At 45.4% G+C, this 22,778-nt stretch overlaps 1 protein-coding gene across 2 annotated transcripts in view; it reads left to right on the top strand.

The window, feature by feature from the left end:
* The window catches only part of PLEKHG2 (pleckstrin homology and RhoGEF domain containing G2), a 124,988-nt gene that overhangs the window by 89,147 nt on the left and 13,063 nt on the right, over window positions 1-22,778 (top strand). For both annotated transcript variants that reach the window (XM_033956059.1, XM_033956058.1), the window contains 9 exons: window positions 1,666-1,758; window positions 3,866-3,952; window positions 5,742-5,775; window positions 6,174-6,275; window positions 7,006-7,107; window positions 10,698-10,736; window positions 13,339-13,355; window positions 16,336-16,635; window positions 16,936-18,406. In XM_033956059.1, the coding sequence (XP_033811950.1) occupies window positions 1,666-1,758; window positions 3,866-3,952; window positions 5,742-5,775; window positions 6,174-6,275; window positions 7,006-7,107; window positions 10,698-10,736; window positions 13,339-13,355; window positions 16,336-16,635; window positions 16,936-18,406 (2,245 nt within the window). The remainder of the gene's footprint in view (window positions 1-1,665; window positions 1,759-3,865; window positions 3,953-5,741; window positions 5,776-6,173; window positions 6,276-7,005; window positions 7,108-10,697; window positions 10,737-13,338; window positions 13,356-16,335; window positions 16,636-16,935; window positions 18,407-22,778) is intronic.

Here is a 22,778-nt window from a genome sequence, read left to right on the forward strand (position 1 = left end):
AAATGCCTTGGTATAAATATTAGTTCACCATTTCTTTTGTTTATGTTGCAATTACAATTTGGAATAATTCACCTGTTTAATTAACCCTTTCAGGACCAAGGGACATATTTGTCCCATAACTTTAAAATCCTATACATTTTGATTGGGATAGTCTACAGTTCTAAATTTGATATGTACGGATTCCATAGGATACTGCCTTTATGTAAACAAACTGGTTCCGACATTCATTCATTAGCGTCGTTGCCAGATTGACGAGAAGATTCACTTGCCACACTGTCCATAAGCCAGAAGTGTGATTTTTTTAAAATAAAAATAATGATATTTCACAAAAAAAAATCAATTTTTTGGCATCTGCAAGCCCTTTTTACCATAAAAATGTCGTCAAAACCACAAAAATTGGCCTATGATCCTTATGGTCCTGAAAGGGTTAAGAACTAAAGCTTATTATTGGAGGTCCTGTTTAAGAGTAAGAACCCTTTGGTATATGAATTACTCCCTTATTGAAGGAAGATGGACTAGAGCCTGTTAATTAAAATAGGCTGGTGCAGACAGCATGTTGATTAAAAAAAAAAAACTGGCAACATACCATGGCAGTAGTATGGGAATCCAGCCTGCATCTCAGAAAACAGGCACGGTTCCATCCCTCACTCATTCACCCTATACATTTTAACCCTTGTCTTGGATTGTTGCTCATAAACACAATGCATTTTCTACCGCTTTCATGGGAAATCTGCCCAGGGTCAGAATAATAATAATAATAACTTTATTTTTCTATACCTCCATAGTCAAACTGACTTCTAGGCGGTTCACATAGAAAGAAGGCTGGACAATCAGCGAATTGCAAAATGCAAGAAGAAGGATGTTACATAGTAAATTGGAGAAGCATGAATATATGAGAGAAGAAAGATGATTACATAATACATTGGGGTAGAAAGGGGGAAGAATACCTGAGAGAGGTCATCTGATTAAGCAAGGAGTTTGTCAAATAGCCTTAACTACTGCACCAGAATCCAAAACACCATAGATGTACTGGGCGGATAAGTTACATTTTCAAAGACCGAAATATTTATGGGGCCTTCGGAAAACTGAAATACCTCTGCTCCCCTTACATATGTTAGAATTTTTTTTAAAAATAAAAAGATCCAGCACAGGGAGCAGTCCCTGAAATTCGAACAAATGGATGGTTTTATTTCTAGAACTATGAACCCAATTAACATATATAACGTAAAAGATGCAACATGTCTGCAAATTCTAGAGAACAAGAAAACAAGTAAAAACAAAAATCAAAGTGAGGGTACATCGCATCATAACCATGAAAGAGGAAAGATACTTCTCCATAACTCAGTATAATGTACAGCTAAAATGCAACAAATTTCCACAGAATCTCAAAATACCTGTCAAGTCAGGGCCCACAATGGCTAGGCTAGGCTCCTATGTTTGATTGAAAATAGAGGGCAACTTTAGACACTCAGAATTTTATTTTTAATAAAATCAGGTCCATAATGTATTTTAAAATGTGCTCAGGGGCTCAGAGAGATTGAGGCTCCCTACAATTGTCACTGCAGCGAGCCTGGGTTTATCGCCAGCCAGCCACATGACTTTGTGTAAGCGCTGGTGTCTGCAATCCCCTGTCTGAGGTCAGAATCATGGTTTCTCTTTTCTCAGTGTTGCAACCTCGCTCTGACTGAACATATGAAGGATTCTTTGAGCTTCAAAGTGGCCGATCTGACAATCCCAAAGCAGCAGCAGGTGGTGCAGGTAAAGAGAATGCATGCGCCATACTCAGAGCACTTCACTCCTTACCGCATGCACCATAATCATGCCCCTCACTGCACGCATCCTACTCAATAATGCAGTAAATGATGGCAGATAAAAGATCTGCACGATCCTTCCAGTGTGTCCAGCGACCCTTACTTACATCTGAACGAGAGAATGACATGGGGACAAATTTTTTCCCATCCCGGTAGGAACTCATCTTCCTTAGGGTTATCAGATTTTCCCAAAGGAAAAATCTGGACCCATGGCCACGCCCCCAGGGGTGCCCCATTCTGATCGTTTCGCCTGTGTCACGCCCTGTTCCACCCCCCCCCCCCAGCCCCGCTCCCAGAGAGCATCTGCGCGTGCGTAAATGTGACGCAATGACATCACCAGGATGCTCCTTTTTTGACGGGAAGCTTTTCAAAACCCGGACAAAGTGCTGAAAAGAAGGACTTGTCCGGGGAATTCCGGACGTCTGGGAACCCTAATTTTCCTGTCCCGGTGAGTTCTTTTCCTATCACTGCTCCATTCCTGCAAGCTCCGTCCTCATCCACACAAGCCTCAAACACTTTAAAATCATGTATTCGAGACTTGTGTGGTTAAGGCAGAGCTTACAGGAATGGGGCAGGGACAGTGACAAAACTCGAGGGGACAGGATAGAGAAATTGAGTTCCTGCGGGGACGGGTAAAAATTTGTTCCCGTGTCATTCCCTAAACTGCACCAGAAATCAAAATGTAGTAAAAGTGAGCCAAGTAAAGGACAATCAAGCCATTGTGACATCACTGATGAGGTTGGCTCTTAGGCATTGGTGGAATGAGGCATTATGATGTCACAATACCAGCTCTGGTTTGGTTATCAGAGGCTGAAACTTTTCACACTATTTATTCAATTTTCTATACTGTTCTCCCAAGTAGAGAATGACATGGGGACAAATTTTTCCACATCCCCACGGGGACTCATTTTCCCGTCCCGTCGAGTTCTTTTGCTGCCCCTGCCCTGTTCCTGCAAGCTCTGTCCTCATCTGCACAAGCCTCAAACACTTTAACATCATAAGTAGCAACATTCTAGAGCTCAGATTGTGATGTCATAATGCCTCATTCCACCAATGCCTAAGCTCTGTCCTCATCTGTACAAGCCTCAAACACTTTAAAATCCTAAGTAGCAACATTCTAGAGCTCAGATTGTGATGTCATAATGCCTTATTCACTAATGCCTAAGCTCCGTCCTCATCTGTACAAGCCTCAAACACTTTAACATCATAAGTAGCAACATTCTAGAGCTCAGATTGTGATGTCATAATGCCTCATTCCACCAATGCCTAAGCTCCGTCCTCATCTGTACAAGCCTCAAACACTTTAACATCATAAGTAGCAACATTCTAGAGCTCAGATTGTGATGTCATAATGCCTCATTCCACCAATGCCTAAGCTCCGTCCTCATCTGCACAAGCCTCAAACACTTTAACATCATAAGTAGCAACATTCTAGAGCTCAGATTGTGATGTCATAATGCCTCATTCCACCAATGCCTAAGCTCCGTCCTCATCTGCACAAGCCTCAAACACTTTAACATCATAAGTAGCAACATTCTGGAGCTCAGATTGTGATGTCATAATGCCTCATTCCACCAATGCCTAAGCTCCGTCCTCATCTGCACAAGCCTCAAACACTTTAACATCATAAGTAGCAACATTCTGGAGCTCAGATTGTGATGTCATAATGCCTCATTCCACCAATGCCTAAGCTCCGTCCTCATCTGCAAAAGCCTCAAACACTTTTAAAATCATAAGTCTTCGAGACTTGTGCAGTTAAGGCAGAACTTACAGGAATGGGACAGCGACAAAACTCGAGGGGACAGGGAAATTGAGTTCCTGTGGGGGGCGGGGGCAAATTTTTCCCCGTGTCATTCTCTCCTCTGAACTCCACACTTCTTCCTGCTCTGAAATGCTGCCCTTGTTTCTGACTTGTCATAATAAGACAAGTTTGGGGGGTAAGAGAGGTTGGTATCTTCCCAAGACTCCTTGTCCAAAACTATAGGGCAAATTCCCCGATCTTGCTCTTGTCTCCCTTTTCTCACATCGATTCTGCAACTCACTTCCTTTCGCAGGCCAAGAACCAGGAGGAGAAGCGTTTATGGATTCATTACCTGAAGCGCCTGATTGTAGAGAACCACCCAGCTTCAATCCCACAGAAGGTACAGCGATGGCAGTATTCCTATAGTCATTTCCTCCCTTCCTGCCACCTCCTACCCTGCTGCCTTCAGAGCTGCCAAATGACTCTTATGTAGGAGGGAGATTTGTGGCCATTCCTGGTTTTTGACTTTTCATCCCAAAGCCTTTTGGGATTTGTAGTACCTGCATCCAGATTTGCACTCAGCACCTTAGGTACCAACAAGCATCAAAAGCATATTGTCAGAAATTCAGAGCAGCCTATAATTAAACCCATGTTCCAAAACTTGCTGGGCAGATAAAATAATCAGATACATTTATCATTTTCTGATCTCCAGCGGTACTGATGTGGTTACGTGTGCTGTTACATAAAATTGTCCAAGTGGCTCATTTTCAAAAACGAAAAATGTCCAAAATGCAGCATAAAGGGGCAGATGGACGATTTTCTCGCTAAACCCTTCCAATTTGCTATTTTTGAAACCCGTGTTCCTAATGGATTTCTATGGTGGTTGCTTGCAGTGCATCTAAATCTCAAGGGGGGGGGGGCGTGTTAGAGGCATGGTTTGGGCAGGCTTATGATTCAAACATTTTTCTGCAATAATCAAAGGGAAATGACAGGAAGCTCTTGCCCATGCTTGCTTTCTTTTTATAATTTATATTCCGCATATCCTACAATTCTGTGTGGATTACAAGTTTATTCAGGGACTCAAGCATTTTTTCCCCAACTGTCCTGGTGGGCTCCCACTCCTATGTAATGGTACACCGACAAGTGCGCGCGTGACAATTGTGCCCCATCAAATGCACACACCAGCAAGTGCGCGCAGGACAATAGCGGCCCGTCAATCGCGCTATTGTAAGGTTTAGATGAGGATTATAGGAAGCCTAAAGGAATATTTTAAGTGTAGTGGGGGGGGGGGTTCACTCCCCTCCTCAAAAAAGAGGGTTTCTTTGTAACCCTCAAAAAGACAAAATAGTATTTGCTGTATGGAGTGTGATTGATGGGGTGCCATTATCCTGGGTGCGTTTGTCGGTGTGCGCATTTGATGGGGTGCAATTGTTGTGTGTGCATGTGATGGGTCACCCTATCTAATGTACTTGGGGCAATGGGGATTAAGTGACTTGCCCAGGGTCAAAAGTAGCAGTGCGGGATTTGAACCCACAACCTCAGGGTGCTGAGGCTGTAGCTCTAGCCACTGCATCACATACACCCCTTAACCCCATGCTGGGACTGTTCTGCCATCCCCCAAATTCTGCTGTGCCAGGTGGATACTTTACCCACCTAAAAGGGCTAGGCCTTCTACTCAACTACTCCTTCCTATTGTGTCTGTGGCCACTAAAATAGGGTAAAACCTAAAATATTATCACCCTGCGTGGCTCAAATACACACTGTACTAAATTATATAATATATACCACTCTATATAGGAGGTGCATCAACAGTATTCTATATAGTGCCTATTAGTTATTCAGGAAAAGGCCTCAGAATCGGAGCCTAAGCACAGTCTTATCATAGACCGGACAGTCGGCGTAGTGTTTTCTGCTCCATTCTCCAGTCATTGGCCAATGACTGGAGCATGGAGCAGAAAACACTACGCCGACTGTCCGGTCTATGATAAGACTGTGCTTAGGCTCCAATTCTGAGGCCTTTTCCTGAATAACTAATAGGCACAATATAGAATACTGTTGATGCACCTCCTATATAGAGTGGTATATATTATATAATTTAGAATAGCTACTAAAATAGGGGTCATGACCATAGAAATTTTCATAACCACTGTTAAGGATACTAACATCAGTTTTCAATCACTTGGTTACAGGCAAAGCAAGTTCTCCTGGAAAACAGTTTTCAGTGTAAGTGCGGTCATTTCCTTTCATTACAACCTGATTGTCACCTTCTGATCTTTTATCTCTTGGAGATGATGAGAAGACGCCACTCTGGGCTTCTGTTACTTAGTAGTACAAGCCAAACTACAGACCAGGAGGGAAGTGGTGTGGTTACTGGTCAACTTTGGACCTATGGTTACCATATGACTCCAGAAAAAGGAGGACGGATTGAGACATCCGAGTTTTACTTCTACTGAAAGCTATGGAAGTAAGGAGGACAGATAGAGACATCTGGACTTTACTTCTATTGAAACCAATGGATGTAAAACCCGGATGTCTCAATCCGTCCTCCTTTTTCTGGAGCCATATGGTAACCCTAAGTGTGTTGGCACTTTAGTCTCATACCCATATCTTTTTCATACCAGACTCACCTGAGGTCCGATTGAGCCCTGAATCTCTATGGAAATCGGTCTCTTCTCCATGGTCAGCTGACACCAGGGGCTACCCAATTATCCGGCGCCAGTCAGGTAAGGACAGCTCAGGTAGGGTAAAGACAGGGTGGTCTGCCTCATTAGGCAGTTTTTGGCAGGTTTGTACCATGGATATTTGGATCAGTGTGATGCTTTGGGCAAATGTAAAATTGGTGACTAGTGTAAAAATGCAAACCATTTTTTAAAGCAATGTAGAAAAAGTTTGACCATCTCTGGGGAAAACATGATGAAAGTCACCAGACTTCAGTCATGTTTTTCCCAAAGATGGTCACAAATAGGGCAGAGTCAGATCATTTGAGCTCCCCCCAGTGGTGAGATAGGGGCAAGACTAAAAACACCTGAGCTCCATTTCAGCAATGATAGTGGGGTACATGATGTCCTCAGAACTCTCCCAGCAGTAACAGGTGAGAGTTAGATTACCTGTGCTCCCCTCAGCAATAATGGGAGCATGAGATTGTCAACTTTACATTGATAATAGGCAACCACTCTTGGCTATCATTGTCATTAATTTAACTTTCTGTTGATTCTCCTTTGAGGGTACTAAACCCAGGACCTCTGGCAGATTGTAGGGCTGCAACGTTACGTTTTGGGGGCTTGTCTACTGCACCCCCTTTCAAAACCATACAGAGATCACTTGAGCTCCCCACCCGCAGTGACTAGGAAGGGAAGTGAGATCATCTGTACCTCTCTCCCCCCGGCAGTGAGAAGACGGTATGAAATCCCTCCGCCCTCAACCCTAGCAACAGCCTATCCTTTGTCATTATAGAGCCGCCACAGTTCATATACAGCCCAGAGAGGGGACGGAAGAGCTTATCAATCTGCAGCCTGGATAACAGTGTCCAGTACCGCCGCGGTAGACGGCAGTCCGGTGAGTATATCTCAGCTCCAGCAGAAAGATTAGCATTCTGTTTTTTAAAGATGCTTTGATGCACAGTCTTTGGAAGTTCCATGATGAAGAGAAATAAGCTATGATAATCAGCCATCTAAGGTGCATTTTAAGGGATCACCAGGGACCGCCCATGCTCCTCCCCTGGCCCTGACCTCTTTGAAGATGCACGCAGAAACATGCTCTGTTCTATAAACGGGTGCAAGTGTTTTCATGCAGAACTGCCATTTCTGCTCCATTTTGGCACCTTGCTTCCATTAGAATAGTGAATTGCAAACTGAGTGCTGTGGTGAGAGTCCAGCTGTGCTGCCAGGGATTGAAGGACACATGATGTATACCGAGTGTCACTTCCGGCATCGGCGCCTCTCCTCCTCTCTGCCCTCACACGAACCTCGTCTCGTTTTCCCTTAGATCAGGGCCGTGTCTGAAGTGCCTCTGAGCATGTGCGGACGTCGACGTGATGATGTCGTGCACATGTGTGTGATGTCATTGCGTCAACATCCGTGCATGCTCAGAGGCCCTCCAGGCACCGGCTGTATATTTGCAAGGACAGTCTTAACAGTCCTGATTTGGAGAAAGTCTCCTGCTCCATGCTGTAGAAATGCAGCCATGCAGGGCACACCACTTGGCTCCATTACAAGATGTGTCCCTTTAAGACTGGGATCTCAAAGTCCCTCCGTGAGGGCCGCAATCCAGTCGGGTTTTCAGGATTTCCCCAATGAAAATGCTTTGAAAGCAGTGCATGCACATAGATCTCATGCATATTCATTGGGGAAATCCTGAAAACCCGACTGGATTGTGGCCCTCAAGGAGGGACTTTGAGACCCCTGCTTTAAGGGGTGTTAGGATAGAATTTCATAGGGTTCTGCAGCTAGGACAGGGGTCACCCAAGGGCCTGCTTCATGAAAGGCAATGTCTCCTAGTTCCGCATCTGGGATAAATCCACCCAGCACTCAATCCTGACACGAGCTCTTCTGCGCCAGAAAAGAACCTCTCTTGCAATTTATTGGCAGATGGAGACCTATCATGGCAAAAAAAATTAGATTTACAGCGCATGTGTGAAATCATTACATCGACGTCCGCGCATGCATGGAGACCCTCCAGACAGGACTCTGAGCTTGTAATTGCTATGCTGGTGGGGGGGGGGGTGCTGCTGCAGGAGGAAAGGTGCAGAAAGGAGAGGCGCCGGCTGACTACCTACTGGCCAGGCCTCTTGCCATGAGAGGTATGTCCTGTAAGCAGTTAGCCAGCGCCAGCACCTCTCTATCACGGCACACAGTTTGTGATGCACTGACCTAGTGGTTAGAACAGCAGACTGAGAAGCCAGGAAGGCCGGGGATCAAACCCCATTGATGCAACCTTCACTCTCCATTGCCTCAGGTCCAAAATCCTACACTGTAAGTACTCTGGAGACAGGACCTGCCAGGTGCTTCATGCTATGGATCATATGGATGCTATGGATCCTATGGATCTGGACTGGCCATTAGAGAATGACATGGGGGAAAAAAAATTGTCCCCCATCTCTGCCCCGTCCCCGTGAGCTCGGTCTTCATCCCTGTTCCGTCTCCACAAACCATCTGATCCCATCCACACAAGCCTCGAATAGTTTTATACTGAACTTATTTTATTAAAGTATAAAAAGAAACAATATTCTGTACAATTGTCATTTTATAAATTAGAGTTCTGGCTGCTGAACTAGAGGAAGAGATCTTCAACTGGCAGAGCTATGTTTATAAATGTTTATCAACACAGCTATAATATTACTTTATCCTAAAACAAAAAGAAAAGAAATAGAATTATTTTTCTACCTTTGTTGTCTGGTTTCTGCTTTCCTCATCTTCTCGTCATTCTCTTCTTTCCATCCACTGCTTTCTCTCTCCCTCTTCCATATGGCATCTTCTCTATTTCTATGCCTCTACCACCACCATTTCTATGCCCACCACCACCATTGGTCTGGCACCCTCTTCCCTTTGCTCCCCCCATGGTCTGGCATCACTGTCTTCTTCCCTTCCATCTCTCACTCCCTCCCCCAGGTGATTTTTAGCATCTCTCTCCTCCTTTCAGATCTGATATCTGTCTCTTCCCCCTCCCCCAATGTTCTGGTATCTCTCTCTCCTCTCCCTTTCCCTTCCTTTTCTGCTCTTCTTTCTCAATTTGTTTTCTACCTCTTGTCTACTTTCTTACTTTCCTGTTCTCAATTTCCCTTTCATTATGTCTACCTACAGCTTGCCACCTCTTTCCCTCACTCCTTCCAGTATCTTACTAATTTTGTCCTCTTCCCCCAATCCAGCATGTGCCCTTTTTTCTTTATCCCCTCCTTCCATCCAGTACGTGCTCCCCTCTCTCTTTCATTCCCACTTCCCTTTAGCATCTGTTCCCTTCTCTCCCCTCCCCACTTCCATCTAGCATCTGCTCCTCCCTCTCTCTCCACTTCCTTTCAGCATCTGCTCCCCTATCTCTCCTCCCCTCTTCCTTCCAGTGACTGCTTTCCACACTCTCTCTTGCCTCAATTTCATCTTTTCTCCCCTCTCCTCCCCCTTTTCCTTCGTTGTCGGTTCCTCTCTCCCCTCCACCTCTCTCTCCACTATCCATTAGGCATCTGTTCCTCTCTCTCCCCTCTCCACTTCCATCCAGTGCCTGCTCCTCTTTCTCTCTACTTCCCTTCAGTGTCTTCTCCCCTTTCTCTCCTCCCCACTTCCATGCAACATCTGCTCCCTCCTCTCTCCTCCCCATTTCCCTTCAGCATCTGTTACTCTCTCCCCTCCCCTTCGGCACCACTCGACCTCTTTCCCTCATCGAGCCATCTCCCTCCCTTCCTGTCACCTTTACGGGCACTTTTCAAAATCAAGGTTTTCTCTCTTCGAGCATCCCAAACGCCACAGCCTTCTTACAGGTCACGCATGACTGCCCCGAAACTTCTTCTCTGACACGAGCCACCCAGGTGGAACAGGAAGTTGTCTCAGAAGAGAAATTTCGGGGCAGTCGCACGCAACCTGTGAGAAGGCTATGGCATCCGGGCTGCTCGGAGAGAGAAATTGTCGATTCTGAAAACCAACCGCGAGGGTGACAGGAAGGGAGCAAGATGACCCAACGAGGTGAAGAGATGCCCAGAGCACGGTGATTGGGAGGGAGGAGGGAAGGGGATACTGGACCATGTGATCATGAGGAAGGCTGATGACTAGGAGGGGTGTGAAGGGAGGCAATGAACGGCAGATACTTTACTGCAGGGACAAGGCCATTCACTGCTCTACAGGACGGTGAATGGCCTTGTCCCCTTAGCCGTGGTTACCAATCTTTTCTATCGCTCATTCCTGCGGGTTACCCATGGCTAGCAGTCACCATATCATTCGCCACTTGCTGTGTCGGAACCAGTATTTTAGGCTACATAAGCCCTTGGTCTACCCCAACATGGAATCTCATTTGTTCTTGTGATCCCCATGGGAACCTTCTGGAATACTTTGAAAATGATTTCATTGTGGTTTCAGGGCTTTTGGCCAGTGACGGCTTCAGCTCCATGTGTCTCTGTAGGAAATAACTCCTGCATTATCTTTAAAACTTTGTTTCTCTCACAGAGCCAGCACAAGAGATACCAATGACCTTCACAGGAGCTTGTACGTAATTTCTTCCTTCTGTGTTTCTTGCAAGACTTTTGAAGTAACATAGTGAGTGATCACAGATGAAAACCAGAATGGTCCATCCAGTCTGTCTAGTTGAGATTTGTGTAAATGAGTACAGACACTAGATTTTATAGTTAGGAAGGCAGAAGTCTGATCTACAGAAGGCAGGGTCAGCCCAAGAGTCTGAAATGTTCTAGGACGGTGATACCTCCTCTCCCCCAAGGTGGCCAATATCTTTCCATTCCCTCTAAGCCCCCCTCCTCAGTTGGCTACCATTTCATCTCTCCTTCTCTTCCCTACCCCCACCCTGCATTCAGTACCTCCCCACTCCTTCCTGACTGCCCTGCCGTGTGTACATGCCCCCCTTCCCTTCCCCTGTTCCTCTTTAATTTTCCTTTATAATAAATACCTACTATTGGACTTATCATTTTTTATTCTTTATTACCATATAATAAATATATTTATATCACACTGATTTAAATAACGTTGCCAAACCACACACTCTAAACAAATCACACTACAAAACTTTTTTCTTTATAAAATGGCTCAACGGGAATGCCCCATTGGGCCAGAAAACATGGACTGGAACAAAGCCTTTTCTTTTTCAATTCCTTTCAAAACCACATGGTCCCGATTTTGAATTTATCTCACGTTTTCTTGCTGTATTGCAAATTGTTACCACAGTCTCATGTTGCTCAACCACAATGATTATCGTTTGTATTTTCTGGTATCGCCATTGGACTCTACAACCATATTGCTCAGTCGGCCCATATGGCTCAGTCTTTAATTTTCCTGGCGTGAGCAGCATCACGAATTTGCTGCCCACATCATGTCTGCTCTCTCTGATGTCACTTCCTAGGCGTGGGACCCGGAAATAGAGAATGACACGGGGACAAATTTATCCCCATCCCCGCAGGAACTCAATATCCCCGTCCCGTCCCCATGGGTTTTGTCGCTGTCCCTGTCGCTGCCCCATTCCTGTAAGCTCAGCCTCAACCGCACAAATCTTGAACACTTATGATTTTAAAGTGTTTGAGGCTTGTGCAGATGAGGACGGAGCTTAGGCATTGGTGGAATGAGGCATTATGACATCACAGTCTGAGCTCTAGAATGTTGCTACTTATGATTCTAAAGCGTTTGAGGCTTGTGCAGATGAGGACGGAGCTTAGGCATTGGTGGAATGAGGCATTATGACATCACAGTCTGAGCTCTAGAATGTTGCTACTTATGATTCTAAAGCGTTTGAGGTTTGTGCAGATGAGGACGGAGCTTAGGCATTGGTGGAATGAGGCATTATGACATCACAGTCTGAGCTCTAGAATGTTGCTACTTATGATTCTAAAGTGTTTGAGGCTTGTGCAGATGAGGACGGAGCTTAGGCATTGGTGGAATGAGGCATTATGACATCACAGTCTGAGCTCTAGAATGTTGCTACTTATGATTCTAAAGCGTTTGAGGCTTGTGCAGATGAGGACGGAGCTTAGGCATTGGTGGAATGAGGCATTATGACATCACAGTCTGAGCTCTAGAATGTTGCTACTTATGATTCTAAAGCGTTTGAGGCTTGTGCAGATGAGGACGGAGCTTAGGCATTGGTGGAATGAGGCATTATGACATCACAGTCTGAGCTCTAGAATGTTGCTACTTATGATTCTAAAGCGTTTGAGGCTTGTGCAGATGAGGACGGAGCTTAGGCATTGGTGGAATGAGGCATTATGACATCACAGTCTGAGCTCTAGAATGTTGCTACTTATGATTTTAAAGTGTTTGAGGCTTGTGCAGATGAGGACGGAGCTTAGGCATTGGTGGAATGAGGCATTATGACATCACAGTCTGAGCTCTAGAATGTTGCTACTTATGATTCTAAAGCGTTTGAGGTTTGTGCAGATGAGGACGGAGCTTAGGCATTGGTGGAATGAGGCATTATGACATCACAGTCTGAGCTCTAGAATGTTGCTACTTATGATTTTAAAGTGTTTGAGGCTTGTGCAGATGAGGGCAGAGCTTGCAGGGAAAGAACTCACAGAAATGGGAAAATTGAGTTCCCGCGGGGACGGGGAAAAATTTGTCCCTGTGTCATTCTTTACCCAGAAGTGAGATCAGAGAGAGCCAGCGCCGATGTGGGCAGCAAGTTTGTGATGCTGCTCGCGCTGGGAAAATTAAAGAGGTACGAATGAAGGGAAGGGGCGCAGGGGGGGTCAGGAAAGAGCGGGGGGTGGGGACAGAGAGGAGGACGGGAGCTGGCACCCCCACCAAGACAGCGCCTGGGGCAGACTGCCCTCCCTTACTATTCTACTGCCCAATTACGACAACGTGACATTTCGGGTGGTATCAAGATCCTAAGGTTAATTACCTTGCGAGTAAAATGAGACAGCTTGGGTACGGAATGGATCCCACAAGTGTTGGCTCTCTTGAAGCTCCGCTATGAGATTTTGCCATTTTTGAGGGGGGGTTGGTCATTGATCATTTGAAGCCAGGAAATCTAGTATCTCTATGAGCACATTACCCAGGGAACATGTCCGTAAGCGGAAGCAGTAAATTTACATTGAGTAAGAAGGGGAAATTCTAACACTTTTCTCTGTTCTTTCTGTTACAGCGATTGCCAAGCTAAAGGTAGGTTGTTCCTTATTTGGCCTTCTTTCCTATATAACTTGTAGTTCCAACCCAGCCTCCTTTTTGTCTCATGCTTGTCTGTCAAAACGGTCAACTTTTAGGATGCCATTCATGTAGGGCTTCTTTTACTAAGGTGCGTTAACGTTTTGAGCGCACGCACAAAATTACCGCACGCTAAACCGCGCGGCATGCTTCTAGAATAACACCAGCTCAGTGCTGGCGTGAAGGTCTAGCACGCGCGGCACTTTAGCCGCGCGTTAAGGCCCTGACCCACCTTAGTAAAAGGAGCCCTTAATGTTGTTTCACTTAAATTCTTTTCATTATCCTTTTATGGGTGTTGTTTTTATTTTGTTATGTTTTTGTTCTCCCTGTTATTTTTTTAATTCGTATCTCACTTAGAAATTGGATAAGCCACGGGATCAAATTTTAATAGAAAACTTGACAAGTGTTATGTGGGGTTAGGTGCAATAGTTTTGGGACTGCCAGGTGGAGAAGACAATGGGAGACCATCTCATAACACATTTACCCCCAGCTACCAAATGGGGGGACTAGTATTAGAGGGAAGTAACCTTGAAAGAGATTTGGGTGTACTGGTGGATACAACAATGAAGTCAACGACGCAATGCGCAGCAGCCGCGAAGAAGGCGAACAGAATGTTGGGTATTATTAAAAATGGTATTACGACCAGAACAAAAGAAGTCATCCTGCCGTTGTATCGGGCAATGGTGCGCCCGCACCTGGAGTACTGTGTTCAGTATTGGTCACCGCACCTTAAGAAGGATATGGCAATACTTGAGAGGGTCCAGAGGAGAGCGACACGAATGATTAAAGGCATGGAAAACCTTTCATACACTGAAAGATTGGAGAAGCTGGAGCTCTTCTCCCTGGAAAAGCGGAGACTCAGAGGAGACATGATAGAAACCTACAAGATCATGAAGGGCATAGAGAAAGTGGAGAGAGACAGATTCTTCAAACTTTCAAAACATGAAAGAACAAGAGGACATTCGGAAAAATTAGAAGGGGATAGATTCAAAACAAATGCTAGGAAGTTTTTCTTTACTCAGCGGGTGGTGGACACCTGGAATGCGCTTCCAGAGGATGTAATAGGGCAGAGTACGGTACTGGGGTTTAAGAAAGGATTGGACATTTTCCTGTTGGAAAAGGGGATAGAGGGGTATAGATAGAGGATTATTACGCAGGTTCTGGACCTGTTGGGGCCGCCGCGTGAGCGGACTGCTGGGCACGATGGACCTCAGGTCTGTCCCGGCAGAGGCATTGCTTATGTGCTTATGTACCCCCTCTTCTGTTAAACTGCGCTAGCAGATTTTAGTGCGGTGAGCCGCGCTGAATTGCCTGCGCTGCTCCCGACGCTCATAGAGTTTCTATGAGCGTCGGGAGCAGCGCGGCTCTGTGCTACAAACTGCTAACGCAGTTTAATAGAAGAAGGGGGTGAGTCTACAGAGCACTTGATTCTTCACAGTTTGCATACATGAACCATTTTGGAGGCAGAAAGATACAATAGGTGAGGCCCCTTCTAGCCCTATGATTTGATGTCCTTTTCATGCCCCTCCCAGTTTTATTTCTCTGTGATTGTCCAGAGAGAGAAGGGAAATCAGTGGTAGAGATCAATATCTGAGTTAGAGAATGACACAGGGAAAAAATTTGTCCCCGTCACTGCCCCGTCCCCGCGACCACTATCCCTGTCACCGCCCTGTCACCGTGACCACTGTCCCCGCCCCATCCCCGTCCCACAACCACTGTCCCCGCGATCACTGTGCCCGCCCCATCCCTGTGACTACTGTCTACTTCCTCCTTCCTAGTGTGAGTGAACTTGTGCGATTATGGATCACTCGGTCCAGAAGCCCCTTCTCACCCGATTGCCGTGCCTGCCATGTTCCTCCCTCCACCTCACCTTAGGTGCCAAGTCCGACTTTAATTCATCTTCTCCCAGCCGCATGCTTTCGATAAGCCACGCGAGCGGCTGCTTGAGCTGTTGAATCTTCTCCTCTGACCCAACTTCCTGTTTCTGGTTGCGTCAGAGAAGGAGATTCAACAATTCAAGCAGCTGCGCACGCGCGGCTTATTGAAAGCATGCAGCTGGGAGAAGAAGAATTAAAGTCGGACTCGGCACCTAAGGTAAGGTGGAGGGAGGGAGATGGCAGGACGAGGGATGCGGCGATCAGGTGGGGATGCTGGACCGTGCGATCCATGCTAGCTTCACTGCGGAGACAAGACCATTCACTGCTCCACGGGGCGGTGAATGGCCTTTTCCCCATCCCCGCAGCGACCACTAATTTTTCTCTCCCCGTTTCGGCGGGTAACAACCACTGTGTCATTCTCTAATCTGAGTCACCTCTTCCAGAGAAGCACCTTCCTTTCTTCCTTGTCGACTAGTTTGTGAAGTAACTAAGGTCAAGAAAACTAGGAACTGTTGTGTAGCTATGTTTATCTTTATTCTAACTTGGTGATATTTTATGCACCGAGGCGTTTATTATGATCTTTGAATGATAATAGGGTAGCTGTTCCCCATATCTCGAAGGCCCATCTTGCCTCAACTAGCAATTGTGCATATTTTAATTTAGTTCCACAGCTATGGAACAATTTTCCTATAGATTTGAGAAAAGAAGGGTCGTACACACATTTTAAAAGCCATCTAAAAGCACTTTTTTTTTTTTTCAATTGGCTTGTTAAAATTAATGAAAAGAATTTGGGATGGCAATCTGTATTTATGCAGATTTTTATTTAATAAATTTTTCAGTCTGTATTAGTTAATTTTTATTTTTGATAATTTGATTGTTATAGAATTTTTATGTATTTAAAAAAAACAAAAAAACCTTTTCTATTTTTGAATGGAGTTCTTTTCAAAATTGTTTTAAATTATATATTGTAAACCGCTTGGATCCTTTTTGGCTATTATGCGGTATATAAAGCTTTTAATAAACTTAAACATACTATATCTGTTTCTCTTTCATCTCTCCAGCACGCAGGGAGCGAGGGGGAGCTCTTCCCAACCTCTGAGTCCATCAAGTCATCAGGCACCACCTGCACGGTGGCATCTAGTGTTATTGAGGTGGATACAACTGGTGATGCCGAGGAGTCGGACCCCACCGAGGAGCCCACTTTTTCCCTGGGCGATGAGCCACTGTCTACCAGCTTCTCTATCACGGAGGAGATCCTCGAACTGCTAAACCAAAAAGGTCTGAAGGGGGCAACTGGAGAAGCCGAAAGGTCCTTGGGAGAGGAAAAGCAAGATATTAGCACAGCCACAGAAACCAAACAAGTAAGCAGATAATACACACATTAAAAGATGTTCTTCTTAGAGAGCCAGGACAATCTAAACAGAAACTGCTTGGGTTGTGGATAGATTCTATTTGTATTTGTATTTTAGTTTCACGAGTTCATGTTTTATAACAAAAGTCTTCAGCTCAACATTTTCTGCCCAAAAATAGGCAACACAATTAGTCACATGATCTTTGCTGAATTAAAAATGGTCCCCCATCCCCTAATCTTCCCAAATAAGACAAGAAAACTTCTTTTTTTTTTTTTTTTTGTTAATTCTTCATATTCTCTTTGTTAACAGGATCTGCTAGTATCCCAAACTTTTCATAAAGATCTGGAGAGATTTGGAGAATTAAGAGCGCTTCAGGAGGAGACAGAAGACACCTTGAGTGACACCATCCCTTCATCAGGAAATTATTATGTTCCTATCCCAGGAAATGAAAGCTTGGAAAACCCAATAGCTAATGTATCTACTGGATACCATGCTTCTGTAAGTGAATCATCTGAAGAAGAGGAACTAAAACAGGAGAATGGGGCTTCTCCCCTTCATGTTTTGGAAGACCTGGGAGAAGATGATGCACCTGCTTTGTCCACTGAATCAGAGGAGCTGGCAGAGCACAGCATTGAAGAGAACGTGCAAGAAGATCTGAAACAGCAGCTTGATAATGGATCCCATGTCAATAAAAGTGATTGTATTCATTTTGCTGAAGACCATTTGCAAGTCATTGGTGGAGAACTGAAGGTTAACAGCCCAACAATCCCCTGTTCGCAAAACTTATCCAGTTGGTCTGGAGGTGATGAAGAACCTCTCTGCAGTTCAGTGGACAAATGTGAAAGGACAGCTAGTCTTAAGAGGGACTCCGCTTTGACCCAAGATGACAGATTATTGATTGAAAAGATAAAAAATTACTATGAGGCAACTGAGACAAATAGTTTCTATCTTAACCGGAGAGAGAGCGTCTCATACATTCCAACAGGCGTCGTTAAGGATTCCATTCTAAGGTTTAATTATATTCTTCAACAGGAGAGCAAAAAGGACCAATGTCAGCAAGGTGAGGGCTGCTGCTTGTCCCTTGCGGTAACAAGCCAACCAAGTAGAGTTTTCTTACCCAACAATGTGGAACAGGAACTTGATAACGGGAGCGATGGAAAATGTCATAGAAGCCAAGAGCCCAAATGTGACTCTGACTACAGTTCCTGTTCTGAAATTAGAAAGGCATGGAAGGACAAGGAGAAGCGAAACACAAACATCCCCAAACTCTCTGGTGCCCTTAAACGAGGAAAGAAGAATAAGAAAGCATTGGATGTCCATCAAGAAAACCCATTTAATGAAACTTTGGTCATTGTTGAAGAATCTGATCTGGATGCCACAACCCCCATAACAAAAGAGACCTCCTCAGAAGCCAAAGCAGAAGAAGAATCTCCCATAAACAGGAAAGCTCACAAACTTGATAGTTTATTGGATCCTAGCCATGGCTTATCAAGTGGAGAACCCTCCAGAGACATTCTGTCCAGGAATCCTACCTACTGCGCAAGCACTGGCTTGCCGGACCTCAACTTCCCCATGGAAGGGAGCGGTTGCTTGATTGAGAATTCTGAGAAGATCATTAGCAAAGTGCAGCTGCTGGCCCAGATGTACAGCGAGAAGATTTGCAGGATGAAAGCACCCAGGAGGGCCGGGGATTCCCGAAGCCAGGCGATAAAAGTGAAGGGAGGAGTCGGGAGTTTGCCGAAGCTGCCAGAGGAGAAGCTGCCTGACAGCAGCACAGCAGGTGTGTATGTTCCACTGGAAAGAGAAACTCCAGTCGGAAACAAAGTTTATAAAGTTCCCTTTAATGATAAGGCATTCTTTTAGTTTGTGACTTTCTGGTACCTTCTAGGTTTCAGTTTTGTTCAGGATTTTTGGTTTTTGGTTGGGTGGGGTTTTATGTTATTTTTTTTGGGGGGGGGGAAGCGGTGGCTTTGCAAAAAAAGCAAGTCTGTAAGTACTGCAGATACTAGGGGTTAAATCAGGAGAGGATCAGCTTGTCCTGGAAAATATAGAAATGCTTGGTAATTCTAGCTACTGCACAATGGAAAGAGACGGCAGTGCCCTCCCCACCTGCATGTCTTTAGTTACTGATTCCTATCCCACAGAAACAATAACAGAATCCTTGCCAAGGGTCTGTCAGCCAAATTTGGATTTTAAATCTTCACTTTTCCTGCATCAAACTTTGCATATAAATCTCTGTTGCACATCCTTAGCAGAGCATTGAGATAATCTATGTGCTGGCACTCAGAGGGTGGTTTGCAAGAGGTGAAGCAAAGGGCAGCCTCAGGCAGTATTTTCCCAGGCCAAAAGAGATGGGGTTGACGCAAAGAGCTCCTGCACGCAAGAAATCATAGACCACAGAAGTCAGACCAGGGAGAGATCCAAAGTTCCAGGATGAGAAATAGAGAGATGTTTATTTAAGGGTCTGAGTGTACATAAAGCTAGTTTTGGGGATAATGTTATAAGGTGGGCTCAGCCTAGGGTTACCAGATTTTACGATTTTAAAATCCAGATCCATGGCCCCGCCTCCCAGTTCCATCAATCCCCACCCTGTTCCGCCCCAGCCCCGCCCCCCCAACCTCTTCTCGTACTTGGAGCTGTATCAGGAGCGCAGCTGTGATGCGATGATGCGTGCATGCACGTGTGTGACATCACCACGTGGCATCCATGTATGCGCAGATGCCCTCCCGATGCAGTCCTGAGCCGGAAGCTTTTCAAAACCCAGACAAAGTCCGGACGCCTGGGCAGTCCTCTAAAAAGAGGGGGTGTCTGAGTAAATCCAGACGTATGGTAGACCTTGCTCAGCTTAACAAACCTTTTTTTGTGTAAATTAAATTTTACTTATGGAATTTGTAAGGTTTTTGTGGGGGTTTTTTTTATTAAGTATTTTCAACATTATTACATTCATTCAAACATAATAAGATATGGATTATAAAGAAATTATACACTATCCAAAAACCAAATTTTTACGCCCTTTAGGCAAATATCCATCTAGCCCACTAATGAAGGAAGACATCTCATTATTCATATAAACTTAACAGGAATACAAAAATAGGTATAGAGGGAGGAAGAAAAAACAGACTTACTCCCCTTCAATAACCTATATACCTCTTAGGACGCTATTTTATAAACCCCCCACTAAGGAAAGCTAGTAACTAGTCTTGTTTCCTTCCTTTAAGAAAAAGTTCTAATTGGGAAGGTTCCCAAAACACATAATCTTTGTCTTGAACATGCAGAATACATTTACAGGGAAATTTGAGAAAAAACGTTGCACCCATTTCAAGAACTTTAGGACGTAAAGCCAAAAGAACTTTAGGAGTAAATCCAGACGTATGGTAGTCCTTGCTCAGCTTAACAAATCTTTTTTTGTGTAAATTAAATTTTACTTATGGAATTTGTAAGGTTTTTAAATTGCAAGAAAGTACACTGACATGTTTATCAATGATCTAGAGATGGGAATATCTAGTGAGATAATTAAATTTGCTGATGACAGAAAGTTGTTCAAAGTTGTTAAATCGCAAGAGGATTGCGAAAATTTGCAAGAGGACCTTGTGAAACTGGGCGTCAAAATGGCAAATTATATTTAATATGAGCAAGTGCAAAGTGATGCATGTGGGAAAGAGGAACCCGAACTATGGCTATTTGATGTAGGGCTCTGCGTTAGGCATCACCGCTCAGGAAAAGGATCTGGGTGTCATCGTTGAGGATAAGTTGAAACCCTGAGCTTAGTGCGCAGCTGTGGCTAAGAAAGCAAATAGAATGTTTGGAAGTGTGGCGATTCTTATATTCTTATGTGCTAAAATTAGCGAACCTCCATGCAAATCACATTTAAATGAACGGATTAGCTATTAGTTCCAAATTCACCTAGCTACCACTCCACCCATCCACCAACCTACCCCACCCACCTAATTACCTTCTACCCCCTCACTAAACACACCCACCTGCAACCGCTAACCCAGCTTCCAAATAACTCGCCCTCATGCATTCAGAAACTACCACCACTCACTCATTAATTGGATGAATGGGCGAGGATAGTTAGATGAGTTGGGGGAGGGGGGTGCATTGGTAGGACTAGGAAGCGACTTTGTGGATGAGGGCTATTAGTAAGGAAGTGAATGGGGTGATCCAAGGACAAAGTCTCGCTGGCTCAGGTGTAAATGAGACTTAACTTTCACAGCTAACCACTGAAAAAAAATCGGGGACTTTAATTTATCACTTTTGTTTTCCGGATCTGGGCAGGGCTAGCCTCACCACTAGACAGAATAGGTAACCAGCTAGGACAGCACAATTTGGGAGATGGCGGTCATCGTCACTAAATAAGAGTCAGTGCAGCCAACATGGAGCTTTGAGTATCCTTGCATTCTCAATCTAATATAATAAAATGCTAGGCCGCGCATGCGCACTCAAAAGTCGTGTTCCCTGATCCGTCGCGAAAACACGAGTGCGCATGCGCGGCCCCGGCTGCGGCGGCGGCTTTCAAATTTAAAAAAAAACTTACACAGCTGCGGCGGCCTTCCTCACCCCCCGCCTCTCACTCTGCATGCTACCGGCTCCTCTCTCGAACTGCACCAGACTCTGCTGTTCTTCGCTCTGCCCTGCTCCTTGCCTTACTATATTTTTAAGTTGAAAGACGAGGCAGCGGCTCCTCTCAGGATCCCCACCTGCGTTGGAAGTCCAATGCAGTCGGGGATCTTGAGAGGAGCCGCCGCCACCGTGTCTTTCAAATTAAAAATATACTACGGCAAGGAGCAGGGCAGAACGATCTTCAAAATGGCGGCAACTCGATCTCCGTTCCTCCGGTGGGGGGGGGGGGGTCTGGGAGGAGAGGGATCGCAACCACTCAGCGCACCCAGCGAGGAGCCCAACGACTTTCCGCTGCCTGGGACCTGAGTCATTTGCCGCCCCCCCTCTTCCCTTACCGCGGGCCCGACTGGCGATTTAAGCAGCGTGTGCATCAGTCTTCACACGCTGCTTCGGGCCCTTCTACTGCCCTAATTTTCTCCGGACGTGCCAGAGTAAATCAGGGCAGTAGAAGGACCCGAAGCAGCGTGTGAAGACTGATGCACACGCTGTTTGAATCGCCATGTGTAGTCGGGCCCGCGGGAAGGGAAGGAGGGGGCAGCAAAGGACTCGGGCCCACGTTTGTAGTCGCAACTGTGGGAAGGGAAAGGGGGTAGAGGAAACGCTAATGCTGCTGCACAGGGAACTGGTGTGAGGGGAGGTAAATGGAAGGAGGAGGGAATGCTGCTTTGGACAGACAGACAGAGGGAGGAAGGGAGACAGAAAGACAAGAAGAAAGACACAGGTGCACATGCACAGGGAACTGGTGTGGGGGGAGGGAATGCTGCTTCGGACAGACAGACAGAGGGAGGAATGGAGACAGAAAGAAAAGAATAAAGACACAGGGGCAGGGAGATATACAGAAAGACAAACAGACAAAGGGGGCCAGGGACAGAGACAGACAGAAAGAAAGACAGCGGGAGTCGCGTCAGGAGGGGTGCGGGATGCCGCAGAGGGAACTTTTCCAATGGGTGCAATTGGGCGGCTGTCGGGAGCCTCTGATCAGGGGCAGAGCAAGGTAAGTGTATCATAGGGATAAGAAGGAGGAGGGGGGGAGAAAAAGGAAGGGACGCCTACTGCTGGACAGGGGGAGAAGGAAAGAGGTGCTGATGGACAGGGAGTTGAAGAAAAAGGAACGGAGGCCTAATGTTGGACAGGGGGAGAAGGAAGGTGCTGCTGGACAGGGGGGAGGTAAAACAAAGGGAGAAGGGCTGCTGCTGCATAAGGAGAACTGTGAAGGGGTGGTGGTGGACACAGGGGAGGTAAAAGGAAGGGAGAATGGACAGGGGGAGCAGGCAAGAGGTGGTGATGGACAGCCAAGGAAAAAGAAAGACAGAAAGAAAGAAAGCAGCTAAGGAGAGAGAGAGAGAAAGAAATAAAGAGAGACACACACACACATATATTCTAGCACCCGTTAATGTAACGGGCTATAAGACTAGTAATAATAATAATAACTTTATTTTTGTATAACGCCATACCCAGAGAGTTCTAGGCAGTTCACATCAATTAATCAGATTTACAAGCAACAAAGTCGTTAAGTTGAGCATGAAAGG

Source organism: Geotrypetes seraphini, chromosome 8 (genome assembly GCF_902459505.1).
Source record: "Geotrypetes seraphini chromosome 8, aGeoSer1.1, whole genome shotgun sequence".
Classification (NCBI taxonomy): domain Eukaryota; kingdom Metazoa; phylum Chordata; class Amphibia; order Gymnophiona; family Dermophiidae; genus Geotrypetes; species Geotrypetes seraphini.